This window comes from Paralichthys olivaceus, chromosome 5 (genome assembly GCF_024713975.1).
Source record: "Paralichthys olivaceus isolate ysfri-2021 chromosome 5, ASM2471397v2, whole genome shotgun sequence".
Classification (NCBI taxonomy): domain Eukaryota; kingdom Metazoa; phylum Chordata; class Actinopteri; order Pleuronectiformes; family Paralichthyidae; genus Paralichthys; species Paralichthys olivaceus.
This window is the reverse complement of record NC_091097.1, coordinates 24,029,769-24,052,660: the sequence shown is the minus strand read 5'-3', so window position 1 is coordinate 24,052,660 and position 22,892 is coordinate 24,029,769. Positions and strand designations below refer to the sequence as shown.

The following is a 22,892-nucleotide window of genomic DNA, read 5'->3' as shown; positions in this document are numbered from 1 at the left end:
ATGTTCCCTTTAGATAATCTGAAAACATCTTTCAGTTGGAGGTGCATGTGATTCTGAAACCTTTCATGAATTTTAAGCGTGGCTCATATGTTTGTCACTGTGAGAATCCTGTTCCAAACACAATCCTTACAGATTCTCCATCACACACTTCTCTCACCGCGTGACGTTTCCCATCGTGAGGAGGAAAACTTTTTTTTTTACTACCGCGCCGTGTTTGGTGCCTCTGCGTGTCAACGTGGCGGTGGACAGCCAATGAGAGAGTACTCCACCACTACGTCCCGCGTTGTCATTGGTTGGAGTCCATGTTAGGCTGCTGTTAATTGGGTATCTGAGACAGAAGCCGCCTCCCCCCCCCCCCCGACTTCACTATTTATATGTGAAGCCTGCCAACTGTGACTGATCTGCTGTGCACGAACGGAAGGGAGCTGTCGCGAGAAGCTGCGGGGCGCTGGTAAGATGGTGTAATCTTGTCTTTAAGAGTGTTGGAGGAAAAGTGACGTGTAATATGAATTATTTCACACAGTGAGCAGCATGAGGAGAAAGAACGCGTGCAGACTGCAGGGGTGGGGGTGGGGGTGGGGGCAGCCACAGGATCAATCTTATCAGTAGTAATATTATGGCAATGGAGTGAAATTGAGATAAACGATGGATGGAGGTGGATCCTGCTCGTGGTGTCGGCTGATCGTGGACTATTATTACTATTTAATATTAAGACTGCGTGATATTCAGTAGACCTACTCACATATTCTACCATTACTGGAAATCACTCGTCAATTCATTTGTCATTGCTGCTCCCTTCATCTCCGTCACACATTTTCATAAGTGTATACACTTCAGCCATGTTTCCATCATGTTCCAACCCTGTTGTTTCTAACCAGTGTTATAAGTCATTGTGTGGATGTTCTCAGTTACACGTGGCATCTATTGCACCTCTGTCCGTCCTGAGAGAGGGATCCCTCAAATACGGCTCTGAGGTTTCTAACTTTTTTTTATCCCATCAATAGTTTTTTGTTTTTATTTTTGTAATTCTTTTTTTTTTTCCCTCACTCTTGTTGAGGGTTAAGGGCAGAGGATGTCACACCTTGTTAAAGCCCTATGAGACAAATTGTGATTTGTCAATATGAGCTATACAAATAAAACTTGACAGAGCGAAGACATCAGAGAGTTATTCCATCCACTGTCTGATGTCTGACCTGCTGTCCTCCTGTGCTTTTCTGTCCGTATGGACATTTACAGTTAAAGAGCAGAATTGTGTTGGTCTTTGTCAAGTGAGTCTGCAGATGAGGTGGTCATAGTACTGTAATAGAATATAGAGACTGGGGCACAAATGCTTCTTGGAGATTCATGTGTATTCAGTGTGTCAAGCAGCATTTTAATAACAGCCCTGCTGTACGTATCAAATATCTTGTTGCAGTTATGACTGCTGATAATACGTGACTTATTTAAACTCATGTAATGAGCACATTTCATCTCCTCAGTAGTCTCAACAGTTCGAGCCGTGTGCTAACATTTACCCACCAACCCGCTTTGACCACCTGAACCCCGGGCTCAGAAAGAATCTGGTCTGAACAGAGGAAGCAGTAAAACCCGGCTGAATCGGAGTCACCTGTGCATTGTCGGGTGGAGGCTCTTCTGGGCCTCTATCTCCTAAGTTTGACACTCTGACCTCTTGGGGGTGCTGTTGTACAGTTGGCGTTTGAAATGAAAAACTGAGCTGCAGACCATGCTGTACTTTATTTCATTTTATGTCATCATGTTTTATGCTTTAGGTATTTAAAACTTCTACTCTGTTTTGTTCTATACTGAGCAGTTTGTATTTTCTATCTCTGTGCCACTCCATCATGCGTCTCCATCACACTTCTCCAGTTGATCATGATGCTGCTCAAGTCACTTGTGTCCCTCTGCGTCCTGGCTGCGGTTGCCTTTGCTGTCCCTGCTCAGGAGAAGCGCATCCATCACCATGCCGATTTGAGTGACCATGACCACAATGATGCTCACGGCTTCCAGTATGACCATGAGGCCTTTCTGGGCAAGGAAGAGGCCAAGACCTTTGACCAACTGACCCCCGATGAGAGCAAAGACAGATTAGCGTAGGTTTAGCTGACCTTCAGCACACTCTTTCTAAAACTATAAAGGGCTGCTGCCAACTGCCTCACCAACAGTCGTGGCAGCTTCAAAGTTAGTTCTTGTGTGTTTTTATTTCCTCATCAAAGAGTTTTGTACCAAAGATATTAGCGTTATTTAGGGCAATTTTGTGTTTTACTTTCAAAAGAATAGAGGGAGCAGATTATTTCACTTTCATATGTCAAAGTGTTAAGATAGAAGTGTGGAGATAAAACTGCCTCTAAAGCTGCATTCTCCAGCTAACATTGTTGCAGAATCGAAAAGGCTGTACAGTCACTATGGACCAGTCATTTTGGTGTTGATTGAAACATTATAAGAACAATCAGCGTCCTCTATCATTTACAAGAGAAAATCCTTCCATTTCTTACCTTATTCATAATTCTGACCCAATCACTCTCCACAGAAAGATTGTGGATCGCATTGACACTGATAAGGACGGCTATGTCAGCCATACAGAGCTGCACTACTGGATCAAACACCGGCAGAGGCGGTACATTGAGGAGAATGTGAACAAACACTGGCACGAGTACGACAAGAACCAGGACCAGAAGATTGCCTGGGAGGAGTACAAAAATACCACCTATGGATACTATCTGGGTAATTCTTTGTGTGTGAAAGATGTTCCTCATCTCTAACTTGTATAACTCATCTCCCTTCATGTAATTGATATACTTCTCCATGTCTTATTTCTTCCACCCCCTTGTCTTTTCCAGCCCCTTCTTTGTAGCCTAGAAACAGATTTTTAGTGCTGCCATCATGTCAGCTACCTTGGCAAGTGTGACAGAGGGGACGTGTTCATCTAGGGACTGCATAAGTAACAAGCATCTTCTGACAGGCCACTTTTCTAAACTACTATCAAATTACAGAACATACTACATGAACCCGGCTCCAGTCAGTGAGTGTTCCGTCTTAGAATAATGTCTAGAATAACTGGTAAAACCAGCCATAACTGACAAATAACAAAAAAGCTAGTTTTACTCCTGTTATACAAGTTTACAGTCCATCCATCTGTCCCTTATGTGATTCACTTATCCATGTGTGGGTCGATGGAGCCTGTCCCAGCACACACTGGGTGAAACACTGTATTGTATACCTGTCCTGACTCTTCTTTAAGAAAACCCCACAGTATGTGACAAAATCATTTCAACTCAGACTTTCACTTACCTGCTGTCTAGGGCTTTTAGCCACACCTTGTGGCCTTCATCAGCAAATGGAACTGAGATATTTGCCTTTAGGTGATTCATATAAACTTTCACACTCCCAAAATACCAAACCAAAGCTAAATTACACGTGACATTGTAAAAAATGTCACTTCAAATTCCATGTCTGTTCTGTAGCTTTCAAAAATATTGCATTGAACTTCATCAGCAAATAGTTAGCTCAGTTTTCATGGATTTTAGTGGATGTTAAAAATGTATGCGTTCAAACTGAAATGGAACACTAGAACACCTGTATTGCTTAACAATTTGACTTTTGTGATTTCAGATGAGGAGTTTGATGACGTTGAAGACAAGGCCACCTATAAGTCCATGCTCCGGCGCGATGAAAGGCGCTTCAAGACAGCTGACCGAGACGGTGATGGTGTTGCCACACGGGAGGAGTTTACTGCGTTCCTGCACCCTGAGGAGTTTGATTACATGAAGGACGTGGTAGTGCAGGTAAAGTCGACTCTCTAACCATTGACAACTAAGATCAGAAGACGGTTTTGTCAAGCTGATTTTGCTCTATAAAAGTCAGTCCCAGTAGTCTGTCTGCCACTTTGGTCCTCGCTTAAAAATGTCCCAGTTTATACTGGATGAATGGGCATCCGAATTTGTATGGACATTCATGGTCCCCAGAGGAGGAAATGGAGTCACATGCTGAACCTGTGTGTGTTGAGTTTGCATGTTTTCCCTGTGCATGTGGTACATGGAGGTTAGGTCGACTGGTGATTCTAAAATGCTCATAGTTGTGAATGCCTCTTGCCCCATTGACATTAATAGGTATTACATTTTTGAAGATCTAACATTGCGTCATAGCTGTCGAGCAGGACAGCTAATACTATTCATACAGAAGACAAACACCATACTTGTAGGCTTCACCTTCTCACAGAGCTCATATTATTCAGAAACCTTGGAAGAATTATTGAAAATAACCAAATGATTTTCTTTTTGTAGGAGACAGTGGAAGACGTTGATAAAAATGGGGATGGCAAGATCAACCTAGATGAATACATTGGTGGGTGACTGAGTTATGTTTCCAACCAGCTGCTCCACTTGTCACCTGGAGGCAATCTGCCCTAAATGTGTGCCTTCCGCTCCACAGGCGACATGTACACACCAGAGAATGGGGAGAGCGAGCCTGAGTGGATCCAGACAGAGAGGAAACATTTTAAAGAGTTCAGAGATTCCAACAAGGTAAAGGCTTCTCAGCTATTCACTTATCTTTTCTCAACACAGCAACATGGCACATGCAGGGACACTGCAGCAGAGTGGCGACAGGGGGTTATTTACCTGGGAGGGTACAAGACTGGACTGAACAAACACAAATGCAGTGAACTGAAAGGTTTTGTGTGGTGGATGCTTTTTATCAAAACTGTGTGTTAAAGGATAACTCAGACATTTGTGTTCACACATGCACCTCCTCCAGCGAAAATATGGAGGGACTGCATGTCTGACAGCACCTCCTCAGTAATACCCTTGTGTGTCGTCCAGGATGGCTACCTGGATGGTGGTGAAGTGGCCCAGTGGATTTTGCCAGGAGAGGTCGACCATGCCGACAACGAAGCCAAACACTTGATCCATGAGACAGACACGGACAAGGTAGACCTGCCAGTGCTCAGACCTTTGCCACAGATAGACTGTCTTTGGCACTGACACATGGAAACTAAACCACACACCTCATAACTATTGTTTATCTATACCAGATCCCAGAATTATTTTGGGGTTTGCTTTCATATTAATACCATCGCTGAGGATTAACATCTGTAGCTGGTGGTGATGCAATTGTAAACGGGGAGAAGAGAGTGAAAACTAACTTGTGGTGTGTTCAAAGTTTCAATGAGGAAAACGGGTAGCAACTGAAGAGTATATTTAATCCATGCAATTCCATGCACTGATATTTTAACTGATATGGTTAGAGTTTGTTTTTATAACCTAAATTTGTTACTGTCAAAGTCCATGTGTAGAATTGATCCAAAAGTGAATTTATGCAAAGACTGATATATTCTATTCCACTGAGCCATAGAGCTCCCTCTGATTAAAACACACAAGTAAGCATGTTGCACTTGGTGGCATGTTCATCACTATATCACATACACAGTAGTTTTCTTCTACAGGGCCACCGTCCTGCTGCCACAAATGTGGATTAATCCACTGCTGAAAATAGGCCATAACATATAGTGTAGGGTATTTCCTTGTTTTTGTTTGAAATCAGAATAAGTGGCTGTTTTAACTGAGGTAACAAAAACAAATTATACATTTATGAGCACAGAGGACAGAGGACAGAGAAATCAGAAAAATGGACCATTTGAGAAATCTAGATTGACAGCAGTCATGGACCTTGAGATATGTTATCTTTGAGTAATCTGCAGTAATGTACACTCAGTGTGCAGCGAGTTGGCAGTTTATTAATAATAGCCCTGCAATATTTCATAAAGCCTGTCATAAGTTTCTTTTGAGAATGTATTACACAATGTTTTACACATTGTTAAATTTAATCTCATTGTAGTTTGTCGTGGTTTCTCTGGAATGCTGAAAATGATTGACTTTAATCAGAAATACAGACTAAAACTAAAGTTACAGAAAAGAAGTCAATACAGCAAAATGATGTAAAAAAAACACAAAATGCATTAAATTGCACATATGAAGATTGCAGGGAACATGTCCATACAGTATACTTCATTACTACCCACACTGCAAAAGGACAATGTGCTTCATGTAACCGAGAACAACTGTAAGGACAGGTACAGGATTCATACTGTCATCATATGTCTATGCTGTCAAGTATATTGGTAAGCTTAGTGGAAATAATTGGGCTAATTGTGGTTTAATTATTAACAAGCTTCTCTTTCTCTTGCCCCCCCCCACCCCACCCCACCCCCCTTCTCTCAATCACAAACCAATAAACCAAATAACAGGACGGGAAAATGACCAAGAAGGAGATTCTGGCCAACTGGAACATGTTTGTGGGCAGCCAGGCAACCAATTATGGGGAAGATTTAACGAAGAGACACGATGAACTTTGATGAGCCTTCACTCTCCAATATTCCAGCTACTATGGAGAATTTGGTTACAGGGGTAGTTGTGTGTGTAATTTCTGACTTTAAGTTGGGCCATAATCAAGGGTATAATCATGAACCTTTGTACCCACATATTCAACTTTACATTCACGTGCAAAGAGACATAGAGTTCAGCATGCAATCACATACCATGTATGTGAGCACAGAAAATACTGATAGTCCTGAACATACTCTTCTTTGTTTTATTTGCATATTCATTAGTTTGTTTACTGAGCTGTCTATCCTCATAGGGATCATACTTTCCACGAAAAAAAACCCATTCTGTGTATCATGTCAAAATGTGGGTATATCTGAGACACTTGTGTTTATATAGGCCAAAATGCATGTGACCTTTTTTTGTCAAAGTGCAGGAAACAGACAATTGAAACAGTGGAAAAGAGGGGATTTGAAGACCAAAGGTGTTTTACTGAGGTTTTCAGGCTTCTGTTTATTAAATAAAACCCTTTTTTTTTTTCAATCAAGTGTAGTTTTTATTTTGCGCTTGATATGATTGAAGCTGTTAAATGTAGTATGAGAATAGTTTTTCTGCTTTTTATCAGTTTCCTCGCTGTTCTGCTCCAATTTTCTTGCCTGTATTTCATCTGAAGGCGTGGCTTTTCTAACTGCTGTAGTGATGCTTGGTGGTAAATTCAGTACTAACATCTATCAATCTTCAGCCAAATTGTTTAGCCATGAAATTATACTATCAAATCATCACATTTCTTTCCTCTTTAGTCCACCTCAGGTGGAATGCTCCTAGCTTTTTTTTAATTAATACATGTCCTAAATAATATCACTATTATATCAGTGATATTGATTTCAGTGTTGGTGCCCAGCCTAAGCAGTGGTATCCTGGAGCAGGAAAAAATTGAGCTGAAAAAGAACTGTGGGCCTCATTCATCAATACCTGAAAATAAGAATTTTATTAAATTTGTTCTTAAGAAGTTTCCAAAGTAAACTCTACGTCACATTTATCACACGTTCTTAAACCGCAAAATTGTTCACATCTGTGTTCTTATATTGATGAATGCCAGGTCTTTGTAAATTGAGAAGGCTTGTCATTTTTTTCCCAATTAGCATAAGTAAATGTCCATAAAAGGGCATGAGACTGCAGTGCTGTGCACACACAGAGAAATCCCTGAAACTAAAATGAACATTTAAGAAGCCAGAATTGATTGAACGAAAATCTAAAGCACTCTTGAGCGTAACAAAAAAAAAATGTCTTCAATTATGTGACTTTTTCCCAATGTAGCTTTCACCAATCATGTAATTGTATCGTTTTTGTGGTACTTTATGTCAAAATAGATGTTGTCAAACAGGAGAGAGGGGGAAGGAAAGAGAAAAAGGAAGGTGCATAGAGCATCATAGAGTTTCCAGTGATGCAGCGCATCATTGAAAACAGCACTGCAGGTGAGCCCTCAGCTGAGCATCTGTGGATACTCCACCTGAGTCTGATGGACCCATTGGGACCAGACATGGTTTCCAGCATCTTGTGTTTGAAACCAAAGGGAGTAACTACTCAATATCAGTGTGGTGTCCCTTATAAAGTGCGCATTGAGTGTTACTCAACACATTTTTTTACATTTGTTAATTATTAGTGTGTGTTGAACAAATAAAAATGTAATTTAAGGTTTAATTATGGACATGTACAGAATCTTGCAGCCGAATCTCATGGTGTAAATTAATTTGCACAGTTGTGGAACTCACAAGCTACTTGACACAAGACTATGTCAACTGTTAACGGTACAAATGAACTTTAAAATCAACATGGATTCAAAGTCCATCAAAGTTAGGCCTGAAGTGAGACTGTGCCAAGATCCAAACTGCAAATACACCAACTTAGATTGTCTACAGATACAGCAAAAGTATCTGTAAAATTCATGTAGTATCGCACCTTTCACAGAGCAAAGTAACAAGGTGCTTCACGAAAATAAAATTGTTACACATCACAATGATCATGGTATAAAAAATGCATATATGCAACATAGAAGATGATATTCAATTCAATTTTATCTGTAAAAATCCTGTGTTGCAAAACTGTCGAGCACAAGGTGACACAAAGGCCAGTTTGAATAAATAGTTGTTTTTTAAAGGAGTCAACAGATGATGCAGATTGTAAGTCAATATGAGTATCCCATAGTGTCTGAGCTACAACTTTCAAGGCACAGAAAAGTCCATAGGACGACAGGTAACTACGGAATTGCAATAACCTAAACAGGATGAAACAAAGGCATGAATAATAATTGCGGCTGTTTGTGGTGCAATCATTTCTTGAATGAAGAACACAGTTGGGTTAATAATGTTGACAAAGTTACAGGCCTTCACATCTCTAACCAAGAAGCAGAACTCAGTTATAAGGTTTTTATAACGGAGACGGTGCACATTTAAGTGATTGTATCACACTGTGGATTCATTGTCTTGACCCAAACTAAGAATGTTACCTGGGATGGTGTTTGATGTCTTGAAAACAGACTCCTGACACATAAATTGCTCAATGTGCAATTAATAATTGGAACACATTAAAAGTATTATGCAGTATCACCATTATATAAATATAATAGACTCTTATGCTACTGATTCAGTGTTTTTCCCATTAAGGTATAGGACATAATTGATACACAGAAGGAAAATATATGAAACTGTATAAATGTTAAGAAGTAACAAACTCAATCAGTGAAATGACTGTCAAGTGCTACAAGTAATTATACTTCTTATGCCATGTACATTATTTGTGTGTTGTAGTTTTGTCAGACTATTGAATCTAAGGATGTAGTTTTGTAGCAACATTTATTGGTGAGAACAAATGTGCATTTGTCTGAAAACACCAGACACTCTTCAACAAGGGTTCTCTGATCCTGAACTTGGTACTTAAGTGCTGAATGGTCCTCAGGTTCACAGGATTTTCAGGGCTATTTGGATGCATGAACATAAGCAGAGTGGTGTTCCTCTCTTGCCCGTCAAGGCTTTCGTGTCCTTCTAATGATGTGTTCTGCTCGTCAGGATGGCCTGCTGTCTCTTTCCGAGCTACTGGACAAGATTGACTACATCAAGACCAGTACCATCACTGACTATGGAGGCATGAGGGTGGACGAGCACGATGAACTGTGAATAATCTATATTGTAGATTAGTCTCTTTGGTAATTTGTGATTTCGACCTGCTCTTGTTTGTTTCTTCTTTTAGAAGCACAGAAACCCTACTGTGGTTAACGCTCAGAAACCATTCGAAACACATGGATAATAAAATAAATCTCCACCAAACAGTAAACACTGCCAGTCATGGTTTTCTGTATGTTTAATGTAAATCACATGAAATTAAGAGGTTCATATCAACAGTCTCGTGTTCACCTCCATTTGCTTCATGTCAGCTATGGAATGACATTTAAGTCTTACACAGACACAATTGTCTTTCTAATGTTGTAAATGGTTTGTATTTATATAGCACTTTTCTAGTCTTGATGACCACTCAAAGTGCTTTAGACTACAGTTTGCCATTCACCCATTCATTCATACAGTGCATCTATTAGCAGCACTTATTTTCTATGAGGGGATGAGGAAGACTGGGGATTGAACTGCCAACCTTTTGGTTAGAAGACAATCACGGTTGTGATGACACTCATTTATAAATGCAATTCCTTGCCCCTTTAATCAATCAAATCAATCAATTTTGATTTTGTTTCATAGGGCTTTAACAAGGCGTGACATCCTCTGCCCTTAACCTTCGACGAGAGTAAGACAAAACTACCAAATAAAACCTTTTAACAGGGGAAAGAGAACGTAGAAAGCTCAGAGAGAGCCACGTGAGGGATCTCTTCATTACACGTGTACGTTCTCCAAGCGTAATCACTAAGTTCAACTTCAGGAACTCTCCCATTGTTACGCAGACAACACCCAGCTGTACATTTCTTTGAAGCCTGATGAATAGTGCTTACAGCTAATGAAAACCCAAATTCAGTATCTCAGAAAATTTGATTATTGTGAAAAATATTGTAAACTCATGATGTCCCACTCTAATCAGCTAATTAACTCAAAACAACTGCAAAGGTTTCCTGAGCCTTTAAATGGTCTAAGGCTGGTTCAGTAGGCTACACAATCATGGGGAAGACTGCTGACTTGACAGTTGTCCAGAGGACAGTCATTGTAATGACCATTAATTCTATAATTGTTTCTAAGGACATGTTGTTTTCATTTAGTTTCCTGATATGCTTTGAAGCCAGGTTATTATTTAATTAATGAAATTAGACGCTAAATGCGGGACTTTTATTTTGAAAGCGCCTCGCTATGTATCAAAAGCATCCGTTGTTGTGGATAGTGTGCGTCTGCGGATTAAAAGTGTGACAGCAAGGTATTTACTGAAAAAGAGGAAAAGATAACTCTGTTTACCGAGCACCTGGCTGATCGAGGGCACAAGGTTTGTTTTCATATCACCTCATGACATGTTTAATGTGCAGTTCGAATCGCTGTGACTTTTACGGTTTCTTATACTCTTGAGGTAATGTTGCGAGCTAGCGGTACAGCTAATTAGCATTAGCTCGGCTAATGTCCGGTCCGAAGTTAAATGTATTTTGAGTGAATTTATTATACAATAAGGTTATGAAGAAGTTAATTATATTTATTGTTATACTTTTTTCATAGCTCTTACGGTGCGTTCAAGTGTACAAGGTTCCTTCAATAAACACTTTGGACCATCAGTTGAAGAGTCTGATCAGGGCCGGCCCAAGCCTTTCGGGGGCCCTAAGCAGAATTTGATATTGGGGCCCCCCCTCCCACCTAGCGGAGTCATTTGCGCTCGACGATTATTGACAAAAATGTCACACTACAATGATTTGACAATGAATTAATTGAAATTATCAATTGTATTAATACTGAATTACGTAGATGTGATTTCCTGTATTTTTTATATGGCCAGCTGTAGAAGGGAAATACCTAAATTTAAGCATATTCATAGCATTTTGCTTTTTGACTTATTGAGATGGTGACTTGGGCTTGGGCTTCAGTGCCCCTTGACCTCTTGGGCCTGGAAGGCTCATTCAGTTGCTCTCATGCCAAAAATATTCTAGACTTTTGTCCCTTGATAGACCCCTGTATTATTATAGTCGTTATTTACACCAAAACAGTCACCTTTTAACCTTAGAGGGCACTTAGATCACAGATTTATTTTAAACTTTCATATTCAAAGTGAAGCATCAAGTGTGGTTTACTGAAGTTAAATTGTAAAATAATAAAATACAACAGCATTTTGTAATGTTTTTAAAGTATCAGTTTAATAAACAGATCTTTCAACAGATTTGTAAATGTGCAATCTTAAACTGAAATCAAAATACACGCACATTAATATTATCAAAAATAACATTAAAAAATAAAAAATAAATAATGATAGTGCCTCTGTATTCCAAACAAACGATCACAAACATATTAAATAAATAATTTGCAACTGTGCAAATGCGCATTAAGTTAGCAATTTCCAATTACAAAATAAAACCAAAATAGACAAGCATGAATATAATAAAAAATAGAACGTTACATAGATACATAGATTAAATAATGAAAGTGACTCAGTATTCAATTAACCTTTTAAACTAACTATTTGGAACTTCTAAAAATCAAACTGTTTCAAAACATTCAAATAAACGATAATAACAAAACTGACAAGTCAGTAACATGACAGCAAGGGTTCAACAGTCAATTATTGTGAAAATATTCCCAAATGTCTCAATACAATGCAACTGTCCTCAAAATCTTTCCTTCCTAGCTTTTCGGGAGGCAAAGTCATTGATGACATCATTATATGATATTGCTTGGCCAACTTTGCTATTAATACTAATAACAGCAAGTCCACTTAATCTTTCCTGAGCCATCGATGATCTCAGGTATGTTTTAATTAATTTTAGCTTGGAAAAGCTCCTCTCTGCTGAGGCAACTGTCACAGGCAGATGGCAGGCTATCCTGAGAGCTACCCAAAGATTTGGGTAAACCTCACACATCTCGTTTTGTGAGAGGTATGTGAGCAGCTCAAGGGCGGTCATGGTTTGGGGAAAATCAGGAAGACTCTCGATCTCTACAGCCAGTGCGCTACCATCAACATCAGCCTCCTCTCCACATGAGAGTTTTTCCCCAAGAAGCTCACATTGTTCCCTCTGGACCTTTTGATTGAGCTCCTTAAAATTGAGCAGCACTCCAAAGTTTTCTTTGACCTCGCTTAGAGAATGAAGTCTATCCTCCAATGACTGAATGCTACAGTCGACAACAGCATTAAAAAAGGACACTTCTAGCCTCTTCATTGCATCTGCCAACGGCTCATCTGCAGCCTCATAGGCAAAGTGCCTTTTTGTAGAGCGCAATCGCTTCTCTTTTAGAACTGCTTCTGTATTCATCCGCTCACAAATCTCTTTTGCAGATGTCTGTGCATCAGAGAAGCCTTTTTGCCGGTAAATGATCAGTTCACTTTTGTTCTTGTGTACAAGGTTTACAGCTACCTCAAGCTGCATGTTGGTTGACTGTAGGAGCTTGCTGGTGATGTTAATTTTCGTCAAAATGTCAAACCAGACAGCACAACAAATCTGAAACCGAAATGACCCTATTTCTTCAGCAAGGGAGTTGGCTTCAACAGCCACTACAGGGTCAGTGGCTTTATTCCTTACTTCTAACAGGGCTTCCCTCACCTTCTCTGCCTGGTAGCGCAAAGCTTCAATGCTTTTGATGCGGCTTTCCCAGCGCGTCTCACTCCAGGACTTGAGGGTGAGGTCAACAAACTGCCGTAAGATGGTCCACCTTTGAGTGGACCCAGCGAACATATTGTATACCTTCTCCACATTTCCAAAAAAACGAGAAGCATCAGTTGATGCTTTGGCTGCATCTGAGACGGTCAGATTCAAGGTATGAGCACTGCAAGGCACATAAAAAGCTCTTGGATTTTTGTCCAAGAGCCTAGCCTGCACACCTTTGTTCTTCCCCTTCATATTGGCCCCATTGTCGTAAGACTGCCCCCGACAGTCCTGAAAAGGGATGTTCAATTCCTCAAGCCTGTTAAGGATTAAATTGGACAAACCCAGGCCAGTGGATTGTGGAGCTATGATAAATCCCAAAAAGTGCTCTTTTATTTCTGGTGTTTTGCCCAGAGTGACTGTGCGCACCACAACAGACATTTGTTCCTGGTGACTAACATCAGGTGTACAGTCTAATATGATGGCATAATATTTGCAGTCCTTGATTTCTGCCACCATTGCCTCCATTATTTTTTCACTGATACACTCTATCAGCTCATTTTGGATAGTCTTACCCAGGTACGTGTTGTGCTGCATTCCACTATCAATTCTCCTGATGTGGTCTTTTAACACCGGGTCAAATTTTGCCATCAGTTCTACCTCTTTCAGGAAGTTCCCATTGTTGGCCTGATGCAAAGTATCGACAGAACCCCTGAAAGCAAGATTCCTCTCTGCCAAAGACTGAATGATGCTAATCAAACGTGTGAGAACATCTCTCCAACAATTTCTTTCTGCCTCCAAAAGGGCCATTTCTGTCGCATCAATAGTCTTCTGCTTAGAAAGACGGAGGGCAAAGTCTTTCCACTTCATCATATTGCTGCAGTGATCTACACTATTCTCATGCTGTTTCAGAAAAGCTCCTACATTAACCCAATCATGCTGTCCCTCTGTTAACAGTTTTGTGGACTTTCTGGAGAATAATTTGCAACAGAAGCAGTAAACCGCATCATTCTTCTTTGAATAAATTAGCCAGCTTCGCTGGATTTTTTCCCCATTAACTAATTGTCTACACGTATAATGGTAATGAAAGCTTCGTCCATCAGATTTTTTGGGGAAGGTGAAGGTGTCACTAATTTGCACTGGCCCTCTTCTTACCAGATCAGTCCTTTCTGAGTCAGACAGGAATGCTGACCATTCAGCTGGGTCAATTGGAGGAGCTGTTGATCCACCTTGATAGCTGGTGCTTGTTGAGGGAGTGGATGGGACATCCATAGCAGTGGATGCTGTAGAAGGACCTGTAGGGACATTAGATACAAAAATAGAATCATAACATAACACAAGATATTTCACAGTTAAGTAAGACAACACAAAACAAAAACTGTTAGATTAACTGACCTGTTATGCCGGCAGAGGTTGAAGTCGGTGTATCAGTGACTGTCAATGCTGGTAACTGTTCCTCAATGGGTATGAGTTCTTCCTCACTTTCAGGTGACTGTAAGTCTGCTGGGGGTGAACCTGCAAAGATAAAATAAATAAATCAACAAATAATTTTTTTTTTTTTTTTAAATGTGTCATGTCATATTAAAAGACTATGTAGCCATTTGCCATCAAGAAAAAATTCACCTGCTGTATCATCAGCTGTGGAGGCACTGACACTTGATGACACATCGGGGGCAGGTACAGTTGGCTGTGCTCCAAAATACTTCAACAGTGTTCCTGAAAAAATAACATTGCAAAAGTGCATAGTTGATAGTGAGTTTATGAAAAATGAGTTTATTTTGCCATCATTACTTACACTCATCAACAAACAATTCCACACCTAACCATTCCTATTCTTGTTTGGCAAAATGAGGCACAGCCTAATTGCAGTGTGGTGAACACTTAACATCCTAAATATAATATTAATACAATATAAGTATATTTTCATCAACAAAGATCTTAGAGCAGAGCGCACATTGTGCTCCATCTTTGGCTGAGATGTCACTTTTACTAACGTGCACAGGCACAGCAATGCTAGCTTGCATCCCTTACACCTACAAGGTTAAGTTGACCTTTGGCTGTTTCCTCCAATATAAACCGATATCTCACGGACTAAGACTCTGCACTTAGTCGCTGTCAGACTCACCACCATGTCACATTTATAAAAAAGTACTAAACTATGAACGCATTCACGTGCAAAATCAGAGACAGTGTGGTAAATTTGATGTCAGTCTCGTTTTCATGTAGCTAGCTACTAGTGCTAATGTCCACCTCAGTCAGCGAGCTAACATTAGATTAAGCCTGGTAAGAGCTAGCAGTACATGCTTGATTGAACATCCTAAACACTGCCAATATCATTGACATCTGATATACACCTAGATAAATGTATATGAATGAGATACATACACTGTTGATGATGTATATAGCTCATGTGATGGCAAATATAAGATGACATTAACTCGCTAGCTAGCTAGCTAACTCCTATGATAGCTTGAGCTGCTCCTCCCTCAAATGAGTTCAAAACATATTTTAAATAATCATGCAAACATACCTTTATCTTGCTCTTTTTTCTCATCTTCTGTCCTTTTCTTTTTCCGTTTTTGGGCACCAGAGAGATACGTCCTTTTAGATGACATGTTTTATTATGTCCCTTCCAACTTAACCTTGAGTATTATGCAGTGTCTGTCTATGACAGCGAATTATCTGTCAGCAGATTGAGCACGCAGTTGAATCAAATCAAATCAAATCAAAGTTTATTGTCACATGCACCAAATAACTTAGCGTCATCAGAGCAGTGAAATTCTTGTGACATGGCAGGCAACATCTACGCAGTAGACGGGAAATACAAGATAAAAATAAAAAATATAAAATGAAAAATAAAATAAAAAATAAAAAAATATATATAATAACATATGACATATAACATAGTAACATATAACATTTAACATAACACATTTAACATAACACATTTAACATAACATTTAACATTAACCTAGTAAATAACATTTAACATAACATTTAACATATAACCTAGTGACATATAACATTTAACATAACATTTAACATAACATTTAACATTTAACATACAACATAGTAACAACATATAACTTTTAACATATAACATAGTACAACAGTTTAAATTTGAATTTAAATGAGGGGCTAGCAGCAGTTTACAGGGTGAAGGAGTGCGGGATATTAAATTAAGTATTAAATTAAATAATATATGTGTAGTAAGTGTAGTTGTATGAATGAGGGAGCAGAATGTACATGGTGATGCGACTGTTCAGTGGGTTAGTGTTGCTGGTTCAGAAGCCTTACGGCCTGGGGGAAAAAGCTGTTTGTGAGTCTGGTAGTCCGTGCTCGGATGCTCCGGTAACGTCTTCCAGACGGCAGCAGTGTGAGGATTCCATAGCCTGGGTGGCTGTGGTCCTTTATGATGTTCCGTGCTTTTCTCAGGCATCTTGTGTTGTAGATGCCTTGCACGGAAGGGAGATGGCAGCCGATGATACGCTCCGCTGTCTTCACCACCCTCTGCAGGGCCTTACGATCAGCAGCGGAGCAGCTACCATACCAGGCAGTAATGCAGCCTGAGAGGATGCTCTCAATGGTGCATCTGTAGAAATTTGTTAAAGTTTTGGCAGACATGCCAAACTTCTTGAGTCTCCTCAGGAAGTACAGGCGTTTTTGGGAGGTTTTGACCGCCGAGTCCGCTTGTCTGGACCAGGTAAGGTCATCCTTGATGAACACACCGAGGAATTTGAAGTCGGAGACTCTCTCCACTACAGCTCCCTCGATGTGTATGGGATCGTGACCCCCCCTCTGCAGCTTCCTGAAGTCCACGATCATCTCCTTGGTCTTGCAGACGTTGAGAGACAGGTTGTTGACTTGGCACCATGTTACCAAGCCCCTTACCTCATCTCTATAAGCGCTCTCATCGTTGTTAGAGATGAGACCCAGGATGGTAGTGTCGTCCGCAAATTTCAGGATGATGTTAGAACTGTGTGTTGCTACACAGTCCTGCGTGTACAGGGAGTACAGGAGGGGACTGAGTACGCAGCCCTGAGGGGCCCCGGTACTCAGGGTCAGTGAAGAGGAGGTGTGGTTGCCCATTCTCACCACCTGGGGTCTGCTCGTCAGGAAGTCCAGGATCCAGTTACACAAGGGGGTTTTAAGACCCAGGCTCCTGAGCTTGGGGACGAGCTTGGCAGGCACAATCGTGTTGAACGCTGAGCTGTAATCCACAAACAGCATCCTCACATAATTGTTCGGCTTTTCCAGGTGGGAGAGGGTGGTGTGTGTTGTGAGGGCGATAGCATCATCCGTGGACCTGTTTGTACGGTATGCAAACTGCAGGGGGTCAAGGGTGTTCGGAAGGGTCGAGCAGATGTGGGTTTTGACCAGCCGCTCGAAGCACTTCATGATGGTGGAGGTCAGTGCTACAGGGCGATAGTCATTTAAACAGGTGATGGATGGTTTCTTGGGTATGGGGATGATGGTGGCCTGCTTGAAGCAGGTGGGGACTGTTGACAGTTGAAGGGAGAGGTTGAATATGGAGGTGAAGACCTCTGCTAGCTGGTCGGCGCACCCCCTGAGGACACGGCCTGGAACTCCATTGGGCCCAATTGATTTACGAGGCTTCACTTTTTGAAGCTCTCGCCTCACGTCAGCCACGGTCAGGGACAGAGTGCAGTCATCATCTCGGTCCTCGGCCAGTCTCGCGGATGGAAGGATGTCGGTTGTCTCAAACCGTGCGTAGAAGGTGTTGAGGTCATCAGGTAGAGAGGCGGCGGGCTGATCATCACTGCTATTTCTCCCTTTATAGCCTGTGATGTGTCGCAGGCCACCCCACAAGCGTCGGGGGTCAGAGCTGAGGTAGTTGGATTCCAGCTTGTCCCTGTATTCTCTTTTTCCATCTCTGATAGCCCTCCGCAGGTCCCATCTGGACTTCCTCAAGGCCTCTGGTTGATATGCATGACTCGAACGCTGGCAGTTATATTGATTGTAAAATCTGAATTTTCTTGTATCGATGTATTCTTTATTTCATTCAATCAATCAGGTCACTTGTTTAAGTTATTATGGGTGCCTTGCCAGCTGGGGGCTCCTTGCGAAGCCCCATGCAATGCATTGGCACTTATATTATTATTCCTCGAACATTCCAGGTTTATTTTTCTTTTTCTTCTTCCGTGTTTTTTTTGTCCCGCTACTCCTCCCACAGATTTCGTCGCACATACTCGAGACCTATAAAAATACATGCGGAAATACGTCGAATCCTGTGCTATGACTTTTCTAAGAATTTCGTCCAATAATTCGCTCAAAAATCGCGAAAACGCGGCCGAAATCGACGAATGGGACTCAAGGTCTCTCGCCCTAAAGAGAGAATCGGCAAAAACGGGCGTTTTTTTTTTCAGTTCATTGAATGGAAGGCTTCCTTCACATCGCTCATAGATAAAAAGAACATTGCTTCAGCTGACAAATTGCATTATTTGAAAAAATAAGTAGGAGGTCCAGCTCGAAAGACACTTGATGGCATATTTTATAGAAACGATGAAGAGGCCTATAAAGATGCATGGAACCGTCTCAATCAACGTTATGGTCAGCCCTTTGTTATACAGAGAGCATTCAGAGGAAAACTAGCAAACTGGCCAAAGATCCATCCAAGGGATGCCGAGAGACTCAGGGCATTTGCTGATTTCTTACATTCATGCCAGGAAGCCATGCTTATGTTAAGGGTCTTGACATTTTGAACGATTGTGAAGAAAATCAGAAACTGGTTCAAAAGCTACCTGACTGGGCAGCATCACAGTGGAATCGTAAAGCCACTCAAGTCATGACAGATAAGCAGGAGTTTCCTAACTTCCAGGACTTTGTCATCTTCATTGTAACGGAGGCAGAGATTGCATGCAACCCTATAACTTCGTTCCACGCTCTCCACTCATCAGAGCCCAACTCAGACAGACGTTATCTGAAAGAAAAGAAGTTCAAATCCAGTGTTCTCCATACACAGATAGTTACAGAGACTGAAACTCAGGGACAATTAAAAACAGGTTTAAAGCCACCATGTATGTTTTGTCAAAACAGTAAACATCATCTTCATCGCTGTCCTGAGTTCAAAAGGAAAGCTCTGGAGGAACGACGAGAATATGTAAAAGGAAAGAAACTTTGCTATGGCTGTTTGAGGTCAGGCCATAATGCCAAGGACTGCCGCAATAGACATTCATGTGAAAGCTGTAAAGGAAGACATCCTACGCTTCTCCATGATGATAACTATATTAAAGCCAAAACCACGTCAGTCTTAAATCAAGGCACCACAGAGGAAACAGCAACCACATTGTCTCTCAGTGTGGAGACCAAGGAACCAACTACTACTACTTCGATGATAGTACCAGTGTGGGTTTCCTCTGTTAGCAATCCAGGTATAGAAAGGCTTATTTATGCCTTGCTTGATACCCAAAGTGATACAGTCTTCATTGACCAAGAAGTTAGTGATAGTCTGCAGACTGAAACACATCCTGTAAGGCTGAAGCTAACAACAATGACAGGAAAGGATTCATTAATGCATAGTCAAAGAGTATCAGGCCTGAGAGTGAGAGGTTATAGCTCTACAATCCCCATTGATCTCCCTCCTGCTTACACCAAGGACTGTATACCAGTGAATCGAACACACATTCCTACCTGTGACACGGCACGGCACTGGAATCATCTAATAAAAATAGCAGATGAAATCCCACCACAGCTGGAGTGTGAAGTCGGTCTGTTGATCGGCTACAATCACTCAAGGGCACTGGCACCACGGCAGATAATCCTTGGAGGAAATAGTGAACCATATGCAGTTCGGACGGACCTAGGGTGGAGCATTGTAGGCTGTTCATCACCACACCATGACTCACCAAACCTCACTAATATGTGCCACAGAGTTGCTGTCAAAGAACTTCCTCCAGTGACTCCAGCAGAGGCACTTAGGGTTCTCGAGTCTGACTTTAAGGACGCTAGCAAAGACGGAAAGACTGTGTCTCAGGATGACATCCGCTTCCTGGATATGTTAAAGGATGGAATTCAGAAGAACATTCATGGACATTACGAGATGCCACTCCCCTTTAAAGAGAGACCTTATCTCCCTGACAATAAGCAACAGGCCATGGTACGGCTCAGTCACCTTAAAAGAAAGCTGGTGAAGGATGACAAGTACAAAGAACACTATGTAAAGTTTATGAATGAAATCATCAGAAGTGGTGAGGCAGAGAAAGTTCATGATCAAGGGAAGGAAGGAGAAAAATGGTATATCCCCCACCACGGAGTTTACCACTCCAAAAAACCTGACAAACTCTGTGTGGTTTTCGATTGCTCGGCCAAGTACAAGGGAACTAGCCTGAACGACCATCTTCTGTCAGGCCCAGACCTGCTGAACAATCTGAACGGTGTTCTTCTCAGATTCAGACAGCACCATATTGCACTGATGAGCGACATAGAGAAAATGTTTCATCAATTCTATGTGTATGAAGCTGACAGAGACTATCTACGTTTCCTGTGGTGGAGAGATGGTGACCTTAATGCAGAGCCACAGGAATTCCGAATGAAGGTGCATCTCTTTGGTGCTGCTTCATCGCCAGGATGTGCTAACTACGGACTGAAACAGCTCGCTAAGGACAATGAGAGTCAGTTTCCCCTTGGTTCACGGTTCATCATGAAAGACTTTTATGTTGATGATGGTGTTGCTAGCATACCAAATGTAGATAATGCTATTCAGCTAGCACAGGAAGCCCGGAAGCTATGTGCTATGGGTGGTCTGAGACTGCACAAGTTCATATGTAATGACAGAACAGTGCTGGAGAGTATACCTGCATCTGAGCGTGCCACTGAAGTGAAAGATCTTGAGCTGGCTTTCAAGGATGTGACTTTGGAGAGAGCCCTGGGGATTCACTGGCACATTGAATCAGACACTTTCAGATTTCGTGTCTGCTTGAAAGACCAGCCTGCAACACGACGAGGTATACTGTCCACGGTTGCCTCCCTTTACGACCCGCTGGGGCTTGTTGCTCCCTTCCTGCTCATGGGGAAAAGGGTGCTTCAAGAAATGTGTAGACACCGCACAGGCTGGGATGATCCCCTTCCCAGTGAACTGCAACCAGTGTGGGAGCACTGGAAGAATGATCTTGCAAATCTAGAGAGAATCACCATATCACGCTGCTATGTGCCTCTTGGTTTCGGTCAGGTCTTGAAAAAAGAGCTACACCATTTCTCTGACGCAAGCACATGCGGTTATGACCAGTGTTCATATTTGAGATATGTGAATGAAGAGGGAAGTGTTCATTGTACTCTGGTTATGGGAAAGTCCAGAGTAGCTCCAATCAAGGTCACGACAATCCCCAGGCTAGAGTTGGCAGCCGCTGTCGTGTCAGTCACAGCAAGCAACACTCTGAAGGAGGAGCTTGGTTTGACAGATGTTGAGTATTTCTGGACTGATTCAAAGGTGGTTATGGGATATATCAACAATGAGGCACGTCGTTTTCACACCTTTGTGTCAAATCGGATACAGAAAATACATCTCAGCTCGTCTCCTCAGCAATGGAAATACGTCTCAACCAATGATAACCTTGCAGACCTTGCTTCTAGAGGTTCAAGCGCAAATGAGATCCTCACATCAAGCTGGTTCACAGGACCTCGGTTCTTATGGGAGAAGGAGATACCCCACACTGCAGATGTGATAACTGAAATACAGATCGGAGATCCTGAGGTAAAAAGAATACATACACTAAACACACAGACAACAGAGCGATGGAGCCTCTCAGACCGCTTGTCAAGGTTTTCTTCATGGTCGAAAGCAACTCAAGCTGTCTCTCGTCTCATTCGTCGTGTCAGGAGAGATACGTCATCGAATCACAGCACTGTACAAGAAAGAGAAGATGCACGCTGCATCATCATAAAAGACTTACAGAGACACGCATATCCAGAAGAGGTAAAGCTGCTCAGTGAAGTTGCTCAACTTCCTTCTCAGAGTGAACTGTATCGGTTGGATGCCTTTCTTGATCACCTGGGCTAAAGGACTGGAGTGTTGCTCAGTTTCTATAGGACATTGTGAGGGGGACTGTTCGAATAGAAGCACAGAGAAGCATGTGAGACTGCGACTCTGCCTCCTGGTCTCAACTCTGGATTGTCATGGTGTGGACTGTCTAACAAGCTCCATCCCAAGTGGGATAAATACAATCTCTCCTCATCAGACCAGGTTTCCCCCAAAAAGTTCACCAATTATCTACGAGGCCCGAAGCGAAGTGATTCTGAGATTTACAAGGATTACATACTTCCTGCACTACCAATAATTCTTTCAAAATGACTTTACAAGCGTGGATATGTCATGGCCTATTTCCAGTTCCGGACTCTTCTAGAATACAACTATTTAAATTGAATTTTCAGACACCGATAGCATATGGTGATGAAAAGTAGGCCTCGTTGGCGCAGTAGGCAGCGCGTCAGTCTCATAATCTGAAGGTCGTGAGTTCAACCCTCACACGGGGCATATGTCTTATTACATAAAGATTCCAGTGTTATTACCTACAGATTGGGCTGCTTGTTATGGAGGACGAGAAAGACTTAAGTATAAATAAATACATTTGGAAATAAATAAATGTCTTAATTTTATTTCCACATTTATTTATTTCTACATTTATTTATTTCTGTGTCATATGCAAATGAGTAAGGGCGGTCTTGACCTCAGTCTCATGCTGGATTGGTCACAGGAGTGTGATGATCCAGTTCTACTACTTCTGCCTTCAGTAGCTGCTGTTTGCAGTGTTGAGTCAGTTCACACTTAAGAACAAGTTCATAGTTCATCTTTT

The 22,892-nt window shown here is 41.5% G+C and overlaps 1 protein-coding gene, 1 long non-coding RNA gene and 1 other non-coding gene across 4 annotated transcripts; 2 read left to right on the top strand and 1 right to left on the bottom strand.

Annotated features, from left to right (window-relative positions):
* The first annotated feature begins 329 nt into the window (after positions 1 to 329).
* On the top strand, positions 330 to 9,647 carry rcn3 (reticulocalbin 3, EF-hand calcium binding domain). 2 transcript variants are annotated; one of them, XM_020102932.2, is made up of 8 exons: positions 330 to 451; positions 1,867 to 2,090; positions 2,528 to 2,721; positions 3,610 to 3,782; positions 4,281 to 4,341; positions 4,429 to 4,520; positions 4,818 to 4,925; positions 9,383 to 9,647. In XM_020102932.2, exons 2-8 carry the CDS (start codon positions 1,873 to 1,875, stop codon positions 9,488 to 9,490), a joined length of 954 nt encoding a protein of 317 aa, XP_019958491.1. In that variant the 5' UTR covers positions 330 to 451; positions 1,867 to 1,872; the 3' UTR covers positions 9,491 to 9,647. The 2 variants fall into 2 exon arrangements, with proteins under 2 accessions (XP_019958491.1, XP_019958492.1); XM_020102933.2 differs by lacking the exon at positions 9,383 to 9,647 and adding an exon at positions 6,242 to 6,855.
* Positions 9,648 to 14,048: 4,401 nt separating this feature from the next.
* LOC138407655 (uncharacterized) lies at positions 14,049 to 14,937 on the bottom strand. Its single transcript, XR_011240992.1, has 3 exons — positions 14,707 to 14,937; positions 14,479 to 14,598; positions 14,049 to 14,378 (listed from the first exon to the last, which is right to left on the bottom strand). It is a non-coding gene; the product is annotated as an uncharacterized lncRNA (long non-coding RNA).
* A 7,563-nt stretch (positions 14,938 to 22,500) lies between these two features.
* Positions 22,501 to 22,573, top strand: trnam-cau (transfer RNA methionine (anticodon CAU)). The gene has a single exon. It is a non-coding gene; the product is annotated as a tRNA-Met (tRNA).
* The last annotated feature ends 319 nt before the right edge of the window (positions 22,574 to 22,892 follow it).